General features: G+C 41.7%; 1 protein-coding gene across 1 annotated transcript in view; it reads right to left on the bottom strand.

The window, feature by feature from the left end:
* Positions 1-211: 211 nt before the first annotated feature.
* Positions 212-16966, bottom strand: part of LOC136881162 (DNA-dependent metalloprotease dvc-1) — a 52991-nt gene continuing 36236 nt past the window's right edge. The window contains exon 7 of the mRNA XM_067153825.2: positions 212-3046. Coding sequence (XP_067009926.2) covers positions 1956-3046 — 1091 coding nt within the window. The 3' untranslated portion in view covers positions 212-1955. The remainder of the gene's footprint in view (positions 3047-16966) is intronic.

The raw sequence follows: 16966 nt of genomic DNA on the forward strand, positions 1-16966 counted from the left end.
TGCTTTGGATTGCAAGCACGTTTACAGAACAAATCCAAGGCATCACTGTATAAATATACAGCAGCACAGAATTTCATTAACCGGGCGAGTTGGCCATGCAGTTAGGGGCGCACAGCTGTGAGCTTGCATCCAGGAGATAATGGGTTTGAACCCCACTGTCGGCAGCCCTGAAGACTGTTTTCCGTGGTTTCCCATTTTCACACCAGGCAAATGCTGGGGCTGTACCTTAATTAAGGTCACAGCCGCTTCCTCTCCATTCCTAGACCTTTCCTATCCCCTCGTCGCCATAAGACCTACTTGTGTCGGTGCGACGTAAAGCAAATAGCAACAACAGAATTTCATTAGGGAAGTTCTTACAAAAATCTTTCATTCTTGTTGCAAAATAACACACAATTAAGGAAAACTAGAAGTAGTTAAATAAAAGTGCACCTACCATTTGCTATTTCTACCTCCAATTTTGGCTATCAATTCCCTCTGTACTGAGACGGTGAATGAAATGGCGTATGGCTTTTAGTGCGGGAGTGTCCGAGGAATGTTCGGCTCGCCAGGTACAGAGTATGAGGTGACTTCAGTAAAAACTATGAAATATGAATTTTTATCCTGCGTCATACATGATATTTTTTTCTTTAAAATCATCTATCCTAATGATCAACATTAAGATGTGCCCTATATTTAGGCAACAAGAAAGATCTATTTACCAGACATAAAATAAATTCAATACCCAAACTTCGAGGGAAAATAGAAGAGACCAAACCAAATATGTTTTATTAAATAATCATAGGTCAGAAAATGATAACCGAAGTACTTTCAGAAATGATTGAGAACGAAGATAATACATTACAATTTAATTGTAATCCTTTAAAAAAACTGTTCAAAAGTGTAGCCTTCTGCTGCAATACAAGCTTATTCTCCTGACCTCGCCCCTCTTGACTTTCTCGGAGCAGGTATTTGATGTGTTTTGTGTAAGAGACTTTAAATGGATTGGAAAAGACCTTGCCACTTGGATGCTCCCACTGCTTACAGTACTCTCTAAAACACAAGCCTGGAGTCCTTCAACATGAACAACATGCAATGGCATGTCATTACAGAGCTTGCATAACAGCAAGATGCCACCTATTTGAACAGTTGTACATCAAAAAGTACCTCAATTATCAATCCCAATATACAGTTACTTAACAAAACATATTTGTTACGGGACTGAACCCAACTTGTCAGAGAAAACACCCCTCTCGGCAGAGTTAACAAGCTATAACTGGTCTATCAACAGCCTCAAAATCCCTACAACAAGCAATGCCTTTCATGCAATCCGAGGATGAAACACTATGTAAAAGTCATCCTTCTGGAAGCCTTGAATGTCAAGGAGCATCCATCACTAAGCAGAAAAGGCTTGATTGAAAAATTGAAAGTCAGAGAGAGGAGAATTCTCAGAAAGGTCCGGTACCAGAAGGTGGGGAATACCGGAGATGACACAATTCAGAGATAGAGAGGCTGTCTCTCTATGCCAGGAAAAGGAGGGTAGTTTTCTATGGTCATGTGGTAAGACAGCCTCGCAATAGACTGACCAACCGCCTGTTCACCTTCCGGTGAAACAAGAAAATACACATCACCTGGTTGACGGAGACTGAGGAGGGGTGAACAGACTTACAAAACAAGACAGGCTGTAAGACAGATCCTAAGTCTATCTTTTTCAGACAACAACAAAAAAAACCTCTGAAGAAAGGCACCCCTGATCAGAGGGAACAAAGAAGCTACACTAAGAGAAGATGTGACAACACTGGGCCAGGATTAAAACACAACAGATGAACAAGCATAGTCCCAAGCAGGGGCATTTGAAAGAAAGAGAAGGAAATGTATTTGCTTTTGTCTCTGCTATCATCCCTAGAAATTTGAGTACGTAATCTAGTGTTAAAATGCACAGGTTAACAAACAATGAAAAAACTAACAATAATTGACATTTAAAATGGAGATGATTCATCTTCCAGGAAGACTGTGGACAAACACTCATCCAGGTGGCTGTTCATGGAAGTCTGTTGCACCATACTTCCACAGCAAGGGCACGGAAAGCCCAGCTCTCCATTTTCAGCAGGTTCTTCATCACTGTCATCATCACTAATAACCACAACACCGTCATTCAAGGCGGAAGCTACACACGTTTCAAGATGTCTGTCGAGATCATCACCAGCAACTTGCTTATCGCACATGGGACAACTTACAGCATTATCACAGTTCGTTCCAGCACCAGCGTTCTCAGCAGCTCGCACACAATCATTACAAAGTCTCGAATTCGCATTATCTTCATCTATATTTCCATCACACACAACACATTTTACATTCTTTTTGTTGTCCTCCACTGTGTAATCACTGCTGAACACTCCCTGTAAACACAAGTCCAAATGGTCATTGAGAAGTTCCTCCATAACCCGAGCATTGCACGAGGGACAAGACACTCTACTTTCCACAGGCTGACTGCAGGAGGGAGTCTGTCTATCTGAATCAGGATCCTTTCCAGACTTACTCCTCTTACCATCATCCTCGGTTTTATCATGTATACCTTTTCTTTTACTGAGAAGTGGGGGTGTTCTCTTTTGAAAAGACTCAGGTTTATTTTGTTTAGGAGCAGATGACTCCAATTTATCCAGCCAAGAAAGCCAAGGCTTATCTCCTGTGCTTACTGGAGCGCCAAGAGTATATCCCTTACCACTGAAAGGAACAAAACTGCTGGGAACGGAGTCGGATGCTGACGACGACGAGCTTCCTTTTGTCTCAGTTTCTGTTTTATCACTATTCTTCACCTTTCCTTTGGGTGTAATGACTACAGTTCCACCTCCCTTGTTTGCCAGCATGCCTCCCCTGAACCCACCCTTACCTCTCCCAGAAGCACTACTTGTACGGCCAAAATCATTTGGAAAAGGAACAACCGGTTTTGGAACAGATTTCTTCCCAAATTTCCCTGAGCTAGCTATATTGCCAGTAGGTGGTTTCAATGAACTGCCCCTTCCACCAAAGTAAGAACGAATGTCCTTCGAAGGACTACCAACCTTAGTACCTGAAAAAAAAGGAGAAAACAAAATGAGAAATTTTGTCTAATACTGTATTAGAACACACACAAAAGGTCTTTTTTCTTTTTTTACATTTCTGTACGAAGTTCAGTAGTAGTAGTGCTTTGTCAATAATAGTTCATAAAATAGAGAGGCATGAAAATATCGCAACCACAATAAAAATTTTAAAAAACATGATTTTTGCACATATTTTTACTTTTCTTTCCCTCTTATCATATGCAACCCAGTTCCATTATCATGAATTAATGCTACAAATTGATACTGCAATGATAAACTGCATTTTCAGCAAAATGCAAGCAATTTAGAAGCATGCGTAATCACTTTGTTAAATTTTATAAATAAGTTTTCAGACTTCGTTTCATTCTTTACATATGACAGGCTGGAAACTTTATCATGAAGTCAGCAGGTATAATGTAAACCATTGATCTTTGCTTTTGTCTGCCTGAGAACACTTGGTAATCATTCCTTGCGAGGGATGAACGGATGCGCCAATACAAAGGTACGTGCTGTTTGTAATTTGCAATATTTGCAATATTATCATTGTTGATTTTTAAGTTAGAAATTTGTGAGTCATTACAGTTAACAATAAATGTTCATTTGATGTTCTAATGGAAAGCAGGAAGAAACTGTTAAAACTTGTGCAATGATATCCTTTAAATCAAATCTTTGAACAAAAAGCTACAAGCATTTGTGGCTATATTGTTTTGATTTTGGTTTGTTTCCCTCTCTTTCCTTTGACAACATTATTGGAATAATTACAGGTCTAGTTACTTAACCCTTTGACGCAGAGTCACGGAACCGTTCCGTCCTGTGCTACTATGGTCGTGAGGCAGAACCACAGAACTGTTCCGTCTTCATGCATTACGATGCAATTTAACAGATCACACAATAGAAGGAGATAGTTGTGACTCCGTATATGTGTGAGTGACACCTCTTTTCATATTCTTTGGATACATATAAATCGATAATCGACAACATTTTAGTATCATCTGATATTTTCAAGTGGTTAGTCTTCGATTTTGACACAAGTAAACGAATGTGGCAGGTTGTCGGCGGCTGAAAGAAAAAGAAATTGAATCCTTGCTTGAAAGTGATTATAATTATAATTCTTTCGATGAAAGAAACAGTGAAGTGAGTAGGATCAGTTCTAGTTCTGATGACAAATTGAATAGTGCCGTAAATGAAGAGGAGGAGGAGCAAAGAGAAGATAAATGTGATGTACATGTGCCAATGGACTGGATGTGAGTGCAGAATGATAACAAAAGTAAAACATATTCCATGTTCGTGGAGTGAATGCTAGTGTGTTACGGAAGCTACGAAATAATCCTACCGTTATTGACATATCAGAATTTCTAGGTGATAAGTGTTTTTACATGATCACCATAGAAACTAACGACAATCCCGAAGTGTTTATTGGGTGTCATAACAGAAGTAGACCGAAATCAGACACATTATGGCGTGATGCACTGTTGATGAAATGAAAGCCTATATTATGTTGTATATCCTTATGGGACAAGAAACTGAATGTCAGGTCATACTGGAGTACAGTTAAAGTTATTGAAACTGCAATTTTTAGTGCAACAATGAGTTATAAAAGATTTTTGATAATAGCAGGCTCTTCAATTCTCTGATGACAATTTCACTGAGCAGACTGATAAACTCCGTAAAATACGACCAGTGGTTAACTATTTGGAAACAAAAGTTCCTGAGAATTTATAATATGGGATGTGATGTGGCCTAATCAAGTTCCGTGGTCGCCTTAGTTATGTCCAGTTCAAGCCCCTCTAAACGTGCCATGTTTGGAATCAAAATGTACAAGCTTTGTGAGAGTGAGACTAGCTACTGAGAATCATCATCATCATCATCATCAATGAGAATATACACAGGAAATGACAAGGTCATCAATCCTTATCTCCCTATCAGTGAATCAGTAGTCTTAGATTTAGTACAGCCTATAATGCACCGCAGGTCATGTAGTATATATGGATAATTGGGATTCATCCCCACAACTGTACCATAAACTGTTGGAAGTAGGTTTACATGCAGTGGGCACTGTCAGAGTCAATAGGAAGAATGTGCCAGTAGATATCAAATCACTGCGACTTCAGAAAGGGGAAACAGTAGCTCGAAGTTACAAGAATATTAGTGGAGAGATCATAGGGATGCCTGTGTTCTTTCCACTATACATACTGTAACAGGAACGCCCGTACTTCAGTATATCGGAGAGCATGAGGAACGACAAGGCATGTACGGCCCATGCTAAGAGAGTAAGAGAGAAGGGTAGTGAAAGAAAAATTCATGATTAAGTGGATCCTTCAGTTTATTCAATAAAATAGGCAAATAATTATGTCACCTTTTATAGCTGAATTGTAGATTTGTCCCTGAGGGCGTGAAGAGGACGTTGTCCCGCGGCGGCTGCGTCGTCTTGCGGTCGGCGTCGGCGTTGTCTTCCGTCGTTGGTGTTTGTATTAGTGTTGATGACTCGAACCAGAGGCAGGAACGGGGAAATGTGGAGCTTCCACATTTGACGTCATGGGGTACTGGTGTGACACTTCCCTATGGCGAAGCACGCCGAAATAGTTCCCACAGCAGCAAGGATAAAGTTAGAGTCACAGTTCGTATTTGAAACAATCTAGGACCTTCCGAGGTGCGGTGATCAAGCACTTCATAAAGAAAATCGAGTACAGTCTCTGCACTGTACTCCACCAGCATAATACATTTGTTGAAATAAATGACAGTCCAAGTTCCAGTACGTCGTGATTTTCAGATTATCACTGGCACTTAAGATCATAATGCAACACAGTTCAACGGATAGACACAATTAATGCAAGAACACAGTTTTAAACGAATTCAAAGCTGGCACAGTTTATGTGAGAACACAGTCTTTAAATGAATTCAAGCTGGCGAGAACACAGTCTTTAAACGAATTCAAGGCTGACACAATTAATGCAAGAACACAGTTTTAAACGAATTCAAAGCTGGCACAGTTTATGTGAGAACACAGTCTTTAAATGAATTCAAGCTGGCGAGAACACAGTCTTTAAACGAATTCAAGGCTGACACAATTAATGCAAGAACACAGTTTTAAACGAATTCAAAGCTGGCACAGTTTATGTGAGAACACAGTCTTTAAATGAATTCAAGCTGGCGAGAACACAGTCTTTAAACGAATTCAAGGCTGACACAATTAATGCAAGAACACAGTTTTAAACGAATTCAAAGCTGGCACAGTTTATGTGAGAACACAGTCTTTAAATGAATTCAAGCTGGCGAGAACACAGTCTTAAAACGAATTCAAGGCTGACACAATTAATGCAAGAACACAGTTTTAAACGAATTCAAAGCTGGCACAGTTTATGTGAGAACACAGTCTTTAAATGAATTCAAGCTGGCGAGAACACAGTCTTTAAACGAATTCAAGGCTGACACAATTAATGCAAGAACACAGTTTTAAACAAATTCAAAGCTGGCACAGTTTATGTGAGAACACAGTCTTTAAATGAATTCAAATATACAGCCGGACCGAGAGACGAATTATGTTGCGACGTGCTTACTTGCACACACTCGCTGACTCACGGCTTACTGCCGACTCACTCCACTCTCTGCCTTCAGCACACTGCCGTCGCATACCGCACACTCTCTTTCTGCTTTACTGCAGGCTCTCTGCTTACATTCTGCCTTACCCCAGGCTGGCGACTCGCTTATATTTCGTTCATGCAGCAATGGAACACGAAGGAACCTTCTGCGTGACGTCGCTTGTCCTTGGCCGGTGTTCTGGAACGTCGCGAACTTGCTCGCAGTTCCCATTATGCCTGTGCGCTCGGCGCAAGTTTTAAATGCTTACGGCCGGGTGTTAGCGAGCTTCTCTTAATAAAAGAATGAAACGTGAATGCTCGTAGGGTGTTACCGTTTCATCTCCCCCCCTGCTCGGGAAAAAGAAAATTGCTGGGCGATTTTCTTTTCGCTCATCTCCTAGTAAAGTATTTCTAAAACTTGAACAGTCTTCTCACTATAGCCAGAGGATTAATGTAAGGTGTGACGCATTTTGATATGATTCCATCATTCTCCATCTGTTTAATGATGACCCGTGCTTCTTCCAAGTACTTCATGGGTATCGGATAAGGCCGTTTCTTATAAGGTGATGTGTCAGTAACATCTAAGTGGTGCTTGAAACCCTTAATGACTCCAGGTTTCTCAGAAAATACATCTGGAAACTTCTTAAAAAGCTCTTGGATTGCCTTTATTACTTTATCATCATCGTAATCTGGGCTTTCAGCTACATTGGCGTAAAGCGTGAAGTTGTAGTGGTCCTCGTTAAACTCATCATCGATAATGGACGCCATCTGGTCCTCTACGGGTCCCACTTCCTCGGGTCGCCCCTCTTCGTGGACGCTTTCTTCGACAGGCGGAGCCTCGCTCATCTTGCCTTCTACTATGCCCACCGGGGTCTCACATTCCGGATTCTTCACGTCATTATAAGTAACCAACTGTAGCCCTACAGATTCGACGTGGAAAAATTTAATCACATTAGCGGGATAATCAATGATTCCCCCATGTTGAATGAGAAAGTCTGATCCAAGAATTAAGTCAAATTTCATTTGCGTCAAGATCAAAAATAGATGTTGGAACTTAACACCACCAATTTCTAACTCAAGAAACGCTTGGAATTTGCATTTAATAGCTTTGTCAGGAACTATGCCTTTAACCTTAACTTGAGCAACCGGCAAGATGGAGATGTAGGTCGTCTCCTGCGCCACATCTATTAATTTCTGCGAAATTAATGAGGCTTGCGATCCCGAGTCTACTAGAGAGTGGACAATCATATTGCCTAACTTAATGATAATGATCGGTAAGCCGCGTTGTATCTGAGGCTGTCGTGGTGTTGAATCCTCATATAGTAAATCTGCATCCTCTAAATACCAATGGTTAATGAGTGCGCTACATACTACTTCTCCTCCCTCCGGGTTTTCAGGCAGTCTCTTTATTGCTTCGACAAAGTTTTTTTTTTTGTACCCGTAGCTCTTGGATCCATTTCCGTTCTCTCATTTCTTCTCTGTATCTCTGCCTGGTATTCCAAAGAAGCTGCTCCAGGTAAACCCTCTTCCCTGTTCTTATTCCTTACATATTCCGTAGTCTCTCTCCAACGTTTCTCTAATTCTTCCCGCTGGGAGTTCCTATTATCATTGGGTTGATTAGCTGCCTGCCTCCATGAAGGTCCAGGTTGAAACTTAGCCCTCCCTTCGTAGGGGCGATTCCTAGATCTTCTATACCGAAACGGAATATCTCGGCGAGTTTCTCTTTCTTCTCGCGGTTCTGGATTTACTTGAACTGGAGTTTTCATTTCCGTAAAGTTGGTTGTAGTTTCTTTGGTTCGACCTGCTTTTGCTGCGCTCTGAGTGTGCGCAGTATCGAGTTTCCTCAGGACATCATCGAGCTGCTCCAAGTCCTGGACGTTTGCTGCCACCAATATTTCCTGAACATTTGGTGGAAATTGCAGCGTTATGACCTGAATAAGTTCTTGCTCCGGTAAAGGAGGGTCGAAAAACTGCATTTTTTTAAGCTGAGATATGAGATAATCTGAATATCGCGAGGAATTGACGGACGTGTTATACTTTCTAGAGTATAATTGAAGTTTTATCAGGTGCTGAGCCTCAGCACTCCAAAATCGTCTAAGTAAGGCTTCCTTAAATTCTTCGTAAGTGTTAATGCTGAATTTAAAAGCGGTAAACCACATTAACGCCTTGCCTTCTAACAATCGAGATGCTATTCGTAAACGACGGTCGGTCTTAACGTGATTTTCTTGAAAGAATTCTTCGAGGTTGAGGAGAAACTCCTTAGCAGTATACTCCTCCTTCCCCGAAAATTTGGCTGGTTTTTCCTCAGTTATTTTAAAAACTGTGGAAACATTTATGGATTCTCCACTAGTGTTGTGAAGGCTAGATGATGAAACATCCTGTTCGATTTGCGATACTTTGCTGTTGAGAGCTTCTATATCTCCTTGGAGTTCAAGTTTTAGGGTTTTAATTTTCCCCTGTACGGAATTCTCAATTTCCTTGACCTCCTTCTCTATGTCGGTCTTGACTTCTGCTACATCGCGACAGATACGAGTAATCTGCGTGTGAGCATTATCTAACTGAGTCTTGACACGTTTATCGGCCTCCTCTTGCTGACTTTTCAGAAGAGTAATTTCGTTTCCCAACTTCATGAAATTATTTTTAACAGATTCATGAAGTTTGTCTTGAATAGACGCGATTTTAGTTTGCGCAAGAGATAATTGAGCATGGGACTCTTGAAATTCTTCCTTTAAGCTTTCTACTTCTTTAAGGACTTCCTGAGAAGAAGACGGGAAAGCAAGTTTTAAGTCCTCCGCCACTTGTGATTTTATGTCTTGCTTAATGGTTTCTAAGTCACGTGTTAATCTTTCATTTATTTCCGTAAACTTAGAATCCATTCTTTTGTTAGATTCTTTAAATCTTTTTTCAATTTCGGCACCTGCACTATTGAGCCTACGTTCCAAATTATTATTAACTTCTGCAAATTTTTGATCAACAGATTCTGTCAATTTTACAATGTTGGCATCATTAGCTTCCCTTAGTTGAGTGATACTACGATTAGTTGCTTCATTAGCCTCCCTAAGTTGACCTATACTAGCCTTAGTGGCTTCCAGGGTCGCGTTAGATTCTTTAAGTTGAGCTCCTAAAGTATTGTTAGATTCTGCAATCCTACGCCCGAGATTAGTGTTACTTTCCGTAATCCTGTCATTTAGACTGATTTTTAAAGCCTCAATGGCAGCTAGTATATTTTCCATATTAATGTCGTTATTTTCACAAAATGCAGAAAATACAATCATTCACCTCATACGTAAAATCACCATTATTGTCCAATGGTAAAGTTCAAAATTTCACCAACACAAAATATCAAACACTTGTGCATAAAATTAAATGTCACCATTATTGTCCAATGGTAAAGTTCAAAATTTCACCAACACAAAATATCAAACACTTGTGCATAAAATTAAATATCACCATTATTGTCCAATGGTAAAGTTCAAAATTTCACCAACATAAATATCAAAATTTATATAAGCCTGTGCATGAATATTGTACCGGGCGGTACACCTCTACTCTGTTTATTTAAAAGTTGCGCCAGTTGAAACTCCTCTTCTGGAGGAAGGTTGAACTTTATCTATTCTATTAATTCTCTACTTTCTCAGAAGATGTCACCACGTGGAAAATTTTGAGTTTTTGAACTGTGTCACTTTTGATGTGTTTTTGTTTCGCTTGAAGTAAGAAGTGGGAACTTTCTCTTCTAGAGGACACTACTGAAGAATTACAATAGTGCAACCTAGTGCGAAATCAAAGAACTATTTTGTTGGAGAAATTTTTATTTCAAAAGTTTGTTTCTTGTTAAATTTCTTTCTGTTATTGTTTAAGTTGGCTGTATACCCCTCTTTTTCCCCTTAGTTTGGATCTAGCCAATCCCGAATTTCTTTAATTAATTTTCCACCAATAATGTGTTTCTTTTTCCTCTATGTAGGGGTTTCTTTTCCCGAACCAATAAAGATTTTGTGGGAGGGTGTTTTCTTTCCCCTAACGCCTAGAATCTTCCGCGAGAGGATATAAACTGCTGATTTTGGGGTCTCCGGGCCACTTCTGTTCCATCTTTCAGTGTATTAAGTACATAGCAGGAGGCGGGAAGCGCCTCTTTCCTCGGCAGCGATCTACTACCAGGTAATGGCCTATTAATAACTTCTTTTCTTGCTAGGTCGGCAGTTTAACACTCGCGGCGGGTTCGAAGCATTTCCATCATGTAACCTTTTCCTAAAATGTAATTACTCTTTTCATCTTTTTCTTGTAAAGCTACATATTGGGATAGAGAGTGCTAACCCTCTCGAGCTCCCACTCACATTTGTTTTGAGGTGAACTTATTTTCTCAAACTATTCTTCATTTATGTAATGTAAAGTGTTCTTCTCTAAGTCACCTCTGTAGTATGGGATTAGCCCTTGTGTTAGCGGCCCAGAGCCAGATTAGGTTTTAAAAAACAAAGTGTATTAGGAGTGCAAGATCGCCTCCTCTCAAATTGTTAGTTTAGAGGTCATGTAATCAACCTTCTTTTCATGTAATAGACCTCTGTAGGTTGGGTATTTTACCCCTGTGAATACGTCCTTAGAGGACAGCTTGAAGGTAGAGTTTGGTGTGGCCTTTGAGAGGCTTAAATTTTAAGAGCGGATCGCTCTTTTGAAAATGGAGTGTCATATGCCTCGTGGAGGCTTTTCTGTGTAAGTCGGAGCCAGGGGCTCCTAGGGATGAATGGGGTTTTCTGCCCCTCTGTTAAAACTTGTGTTTGTGGTAAAACTGAGCTGATCGCAGAAGTCAGGGCGTGAAGCCCAAAACCTGTAAATATTGTATCTCCCCTTGTTTTGCTACATTGTACCTGCCATGTCTGTTATTGCTTTGTTTTTTGAAAAGAAAATATAACCTAGTTAAATTTTAAATTAATTTTACATTAACTTTGATTCCGTAGTTTGAAACCCATTCACGCCCGCACCTTCTTACGCCTCTACCTACCGCTAAAACACGGTAACAAGTGGTAGCAGAGCGTGGTTGAATGGGTCTCAATTTAGCCCCTTTTGACGGCTAAACATTGCTTTGATTCGAACTCTAACAATTTTCTCAGTTGCTGGAATTTTTTGAGTTTTTCAAAATTGTTCTGTCATCATGCCCGGCCCTCGCGATGTTCTCCTCCTTAACTACTTGCGCAAAGAGGAGTTGATATATGAGTTAACTATCAGAAACGTTCAATCTGGAGGCACGGTTGCAATAGACACTAACAAGCTTAGAGAGTCCCTTGATTTGCCCATTTCCATCCCCAATTTGGGAGAGAAAGAAATTGACGACTCTCTTTCCACGATTGTCGAGAATATTACTGGGCTAGCATCGGTAGTCAGCTTTTTTGATGAAAACGATCCATCTCCTAATCAAATTAAGCGTGTGCAAGGCAGGCTGTATCACTTTGCAAATAGAGTTAATGATCTATTGTCTCTAAAGGTGAATGACGTTCAGAGGAAGCAAGCTAATACGCTCCTTGAAACTATTTCTGAATTGTCTAATAAGGTCACTCAATTGCTAACCGGCGAAGCTCCTCCCAAAACTGATCAACCCGCCACGGTGAATGTAGGTAACGAGGAAGAGCCTCCTCAGGGAGAAGTCAATAGGATAACCGTTGCTGCTCAAACTATCTCTGCCCCATCGAACAACGAATCTGAACGCCGTGCGTCATTGAGTAACATCCGCTCTGAATTAACTTCCTTGCCCTTGAAACCTTTAACGACTATGACACCTGGGTTCAGCAGCTTGCCTCATCCATTGGCAATGTTGCTTAGAGGTATCTCTAAGTTTTCCGTCAACACCACCAGTGACGTAATTTCATTTTTAAGATTTCTAGTGGAATTTCAGGATCATGCCCTTGTGTTTTCTCTTTCCCCATGTCAAATTTTGCAAATTATCTATCCTTATGCTATTGGTGTTCTATCTGACAAAATAGTTAGAGCCATTGCCGAGCAATCTTCTATTGAGGATTTCCACGCCCATTTGCTAGCTAACTTCATCCCGGCTAGGGCCAGGTCCTCCCTTATTCAGAAATACTATTATCGGGTACAGCGCTTGGATGAAAACCTGGCAGACTTCATCCAAGATATTAAGTTTTATACTAGGGTGTTTGCTCTCCACTTCCCTGAGGATCAGATCGTGCAAGCTATTGTTGAAGGGATTTCACCACCCTACAGGTCATATTTGTGTTTCGCGGCGTGCCCGCAAACCTTCTCTGAACTGGAAGCATTAGCCGTCTCTGCGGAAGGAGTTAGGTATGCCGATTCCTTGCGTGTGGCGAAAGAACCCCCGCCTTCCTTTAGTAACACTCGGCCTCCACCTCGCCGACCAGTCAATCCCCGTAAATGTTATGCTTGTGGGTCGCCTGACCATCTGCGGAATAAGTGTCCTCTGATCAAGTCAAGTGGGACAAGGAATGGAGTAGGGTCATCACAAGGCTGTTTTAAGTGTGGGGCCTTCTCACATATCGCCAAGAATTGCCCAAACTCAAATAGCACCCCCTCCTGCTCAACTTCTGGTGCAAATTCCAGCTATTCCAATAATAAAAAGTGACTAGTGGCGTCGGCTGAGCCGACTAATCCATCTTCCCGAGACTTAGCCCCTAGTAAACAGGTTGTAAATGCAGAGAACGACCAGCCTTCAAATTCATCTTTTGAATGCCCTAAAGAGTGTCTTAGGATTGCGGCGGATACCCCCGCACCTGTTCCTTTTCTTAAGATTGAGTTAAATAACGAGCCTATAACAGCTCTCTTAGATTCAGGCAGTGTTTGTTCGATTATTTCGGCTGAATGGTATTCTAAATTGAAATCGGTTTGTAAACTTCCTGACTATGTCTCTTCTCCTGTTCAATACGTTTCGGCTAATTCATCTCCATTAGAAATTCTAGGTTCCTTACTGGTCAAGATTCGTATTTTTAAGTTTACATGGAAAATTAAATTGTTTGTGGCCAAGCAATTGTCTTGCCCCATTATCTTGGGAGCTGACTTTATTTCTCACACTGGTCTTGTGCTCGATCTCCAGTCTAGGTCGTGCACATTCAAATTTGCTTCTAGTTGTAAAATACCACTATTAAAGTGTAATTCTGTGTCATGTTCATCTATTTCGCCTACCCAGGATGAGATGTTGTTAGACCTTAGACATCTACCTGAGGAGCAGGCTGATAGTATTCGGAAACTGTGTCAGTCGTTTCCCGAGGTGTTCTCTGATACTCTTGGTGTTACTGACCTTATTGAATACAAAATTGAGGTCACGGATTCAATTCCTGTCCGTTTTCCACCGTATAGGCTATCTCCACCTAAAATGAAGGCTCTGAAAGAAATCATCGATCAGATGTTGAAAGATGGTATTATTAGGCCCTCTAAGTCAGCGTATTCTTCGCCTATTTTTCTAGTCCCGAAACCCCAAGGAGGCTTCAGGCCTGTCATTGATTACAGGGCTCTCAATCGGAAGGTGGTGTTGCAATCTGTGCCCCTTCCCGACCTTCATTCTTGCTTTTCATGGTTTCGTAAGGCCAAGTTCTTCACCATCTTGGACTTGAATCAGGCCTATAATCAAATTCCCCTTGCCGAAGAGTCTAAACATCTTACAGCGTTTGCCACGGACTGGAATTTATATGAATACAACCGCGTGCCTTTCGGGCTCCCCACGGGGGCAGCTGTGCTCACTAGGCTACTAGATAGGGTCTTTTCCGACATCAAATTTGAGTACTTATATCACTACTTGGATGATGTCGTCGTATTTTCCGAAACCTTTGAAGAACATCTAGATCATTTGCGAGAAGTTCTCAATCGCCTTCGTAAGGCTGGGTTAATTGTTAAGTTGTCCAAGGTTGCCTTTGCTAAGCCCTCTATGTCATTCCTAGGGCATATTGTGTCACCTGATGGTATAGCAGTCGATCATTCTAGAACACAGGCCATCCGTGATTTTAAACCTCCCAAGGACATCAAAGGTATCGCTAGATTCATTGGTATGGTGAATTTCTTCAGGAAGTTTATTCCTAACTTCGCTAATAGAGCGGCGCCCTTAAACCTTCTTCGTAGGAAAGGCATCAAATTCGAGTGGGGACCTTCTCAACAAGCCGCTTTCGAAGATCTTAAATTAGCTCTCTGTAATGCCCCTGTACTTGCTATGCCTGATTTCTCGAAGAAATTCATCGTCCAAACGGACGCGTCGTCGTCAGCTGTAGCTGCAGTCCTTCTTCAAGAGACTGAACTAGGGAGGCGTCCCATCGCCTATGCATCTAGGACTCTATCGGTTCAAGAAGCCAAGTATTCCATCTATGAGCTCGAAGGGTTGGCAGTCTTATTCGCCTTAGAAAAGTTCCGTCTCTATCTGGAACATGTCAAATTCGACCTGGAGACAGATAATCAAGCCTTAAGCTGGGTCTTAGGTAGGCCGCGTCGTACTGGTCGTATAGCCCGTTGGGCCATCCGTATTTCTGCCTTCCAATTTGATGTACGACATATCAGAGGTACCGAAAATGTTGTTGCTGATGGACTCAGCCGTATGTTTCATAACGACGTCGAGACCCACGAACCGGTCGATAGTTCATCACCTTCCGAGTCCATACTATCTGGTGTTAATGCCATCTTAACAGGTGCTCCCATGCTTTTTAGGGATATTGAGAAATACCAACGTGAAGATCCGACGCTGGCTCCTATAATGGAAACCCTTTCTTCTGGGGAACATGTTGTCCCTTATGTTCTGAGGAATGGTGTTCTATGTTGCCCTTCGAGGCATGATAAGTTGATGAAAGTTGTTGTTCCAGCGGTTCTTGTACCTATGATCTTTAAATACTATCATGAGACCCCATTGGGGGGGCATCTTGGAATCTTTAAAACTCGTGAAAAGATTCGTGAAATGTTCATATGGAAAGGTATGGACGGTGAAATTCGAGAACTTGTAAAAGCTTGTAAATCTTGTTTGATCAGTAAACCCACCATGTCCACTAAAGTAGGCCTTTTGTCTTCTCATCAAGCGTCGCGCCCCATGGAACGCCTGTATATCGATTATGTGGGACCCTTCCCCCAGTCAAAGGGTAATGCCAACAAGTTCATCTTTGTGTGTGTAGATGGTTTTACAAGATTTTCCTGGTTATTTCCGACTAAGCTGGCTACCGCTCAGTCCACCATTACTTGCCTAAATTCTATTTTTGCTTCTTTTGGTCCGTGCCAATACATTGTATCTGATAATGCTAAAGCTTTTACATCAAATCTGTTTCGTAAATTCTGTTTTGACTTGTCCATCTCTCATGTAACTACATCTGCTTATTACCCTCAACCATCTCTGGCTGAACGGGTTAACCGCAATCTCAGGTCCGCACTTATTGCCTATCATCATGAAGATCATTCTAGGTGGGACACGTCCCTGCATTGGTTAGCTTTTGCCTTGAATTCGGCGGTTCATGAATCTCACAAATTTACTCCAGCTTCTTTGATGTTTAAGTTCGTTCCCAACACGCCGCTCTCTAACCTCTGGTCTCTGAATGACATTCTGCCCGAGACAATAGATCCGGACAACATTAAAGATCTTTGGAAGAAGGCTAAAGCTAATCTTAAAGTGTCTCATGAAAAGGTTAGGGAAAGGTATGATCGTGGACGGAGACCCACCACTTTGAAGGTAGGTGACCAGGTTATGGTCAAAAATTTTGTTCCCGCGGGCAAGCTTGCCCCCAGATTTCATGGGCCTTGTATCATTCTCGATTTTCTTACGCCGGTTACCTTACTGCTAAGTAATCCAGCCACCGAGAGGATATTTAGAGTTCACCTGTCCAAGGTGAAACCGGTGTAATTTCTGTGTTAACTTGCTCCATATTATTTTGAAAGGATATGAAGGTTATATTTTTTTTGAGTTTCACTTTTAAGGCATTCTGCCCCTTCTGTAATATTTTGGTTTTAGATGTAAGCCTTATGTAAAACCTGCCCCGACCCGTTAAACTGCCATCCTGTTCTTGCCACGGCCATTACCACACTCCCGTCTCCTGCTCCACTCTACACAGTGGCTTAATGAATACCATGAATATCTGCACGCCGCTGGCCCCTCACTCTCTCTACAAGCCTGTACCCTCAAAGAAAATAATTGTCCAACACAATTCTGCCGCCTAGCTTTAATGTTTCAGCGCCCCCGCAGCCGCGCAGCGCCGTGCAGCGACTGGGGAGGGGGATGGGCCCCCTCCTCTCCAGCGAGGACGACATGTGCACGGCGAGCCGGAGCTCACCTCCCGGCCAAGGCTGATGTGCGGCGCACGACCTGCTACATGCCCGCAGCCTGTATCTGTTCACCGCGGGCGCGGCGTACTT

This window comes from Anabrus simplex, chromosome 9 (assembly GCF_040414725.1).
Source record: "Anabrus simplex isolate iqAnaSimp1 chromosome 9, ASM4041472v1, whole genome shotgun sequence".
Classification (NCBI taxonomy): domain Eukaryota; kingdom Metazoa; phylum Arthropoda; class Insecta; order Orthoptera; family Tettigoniidae; genus Anabrus; species Anabrus simplex.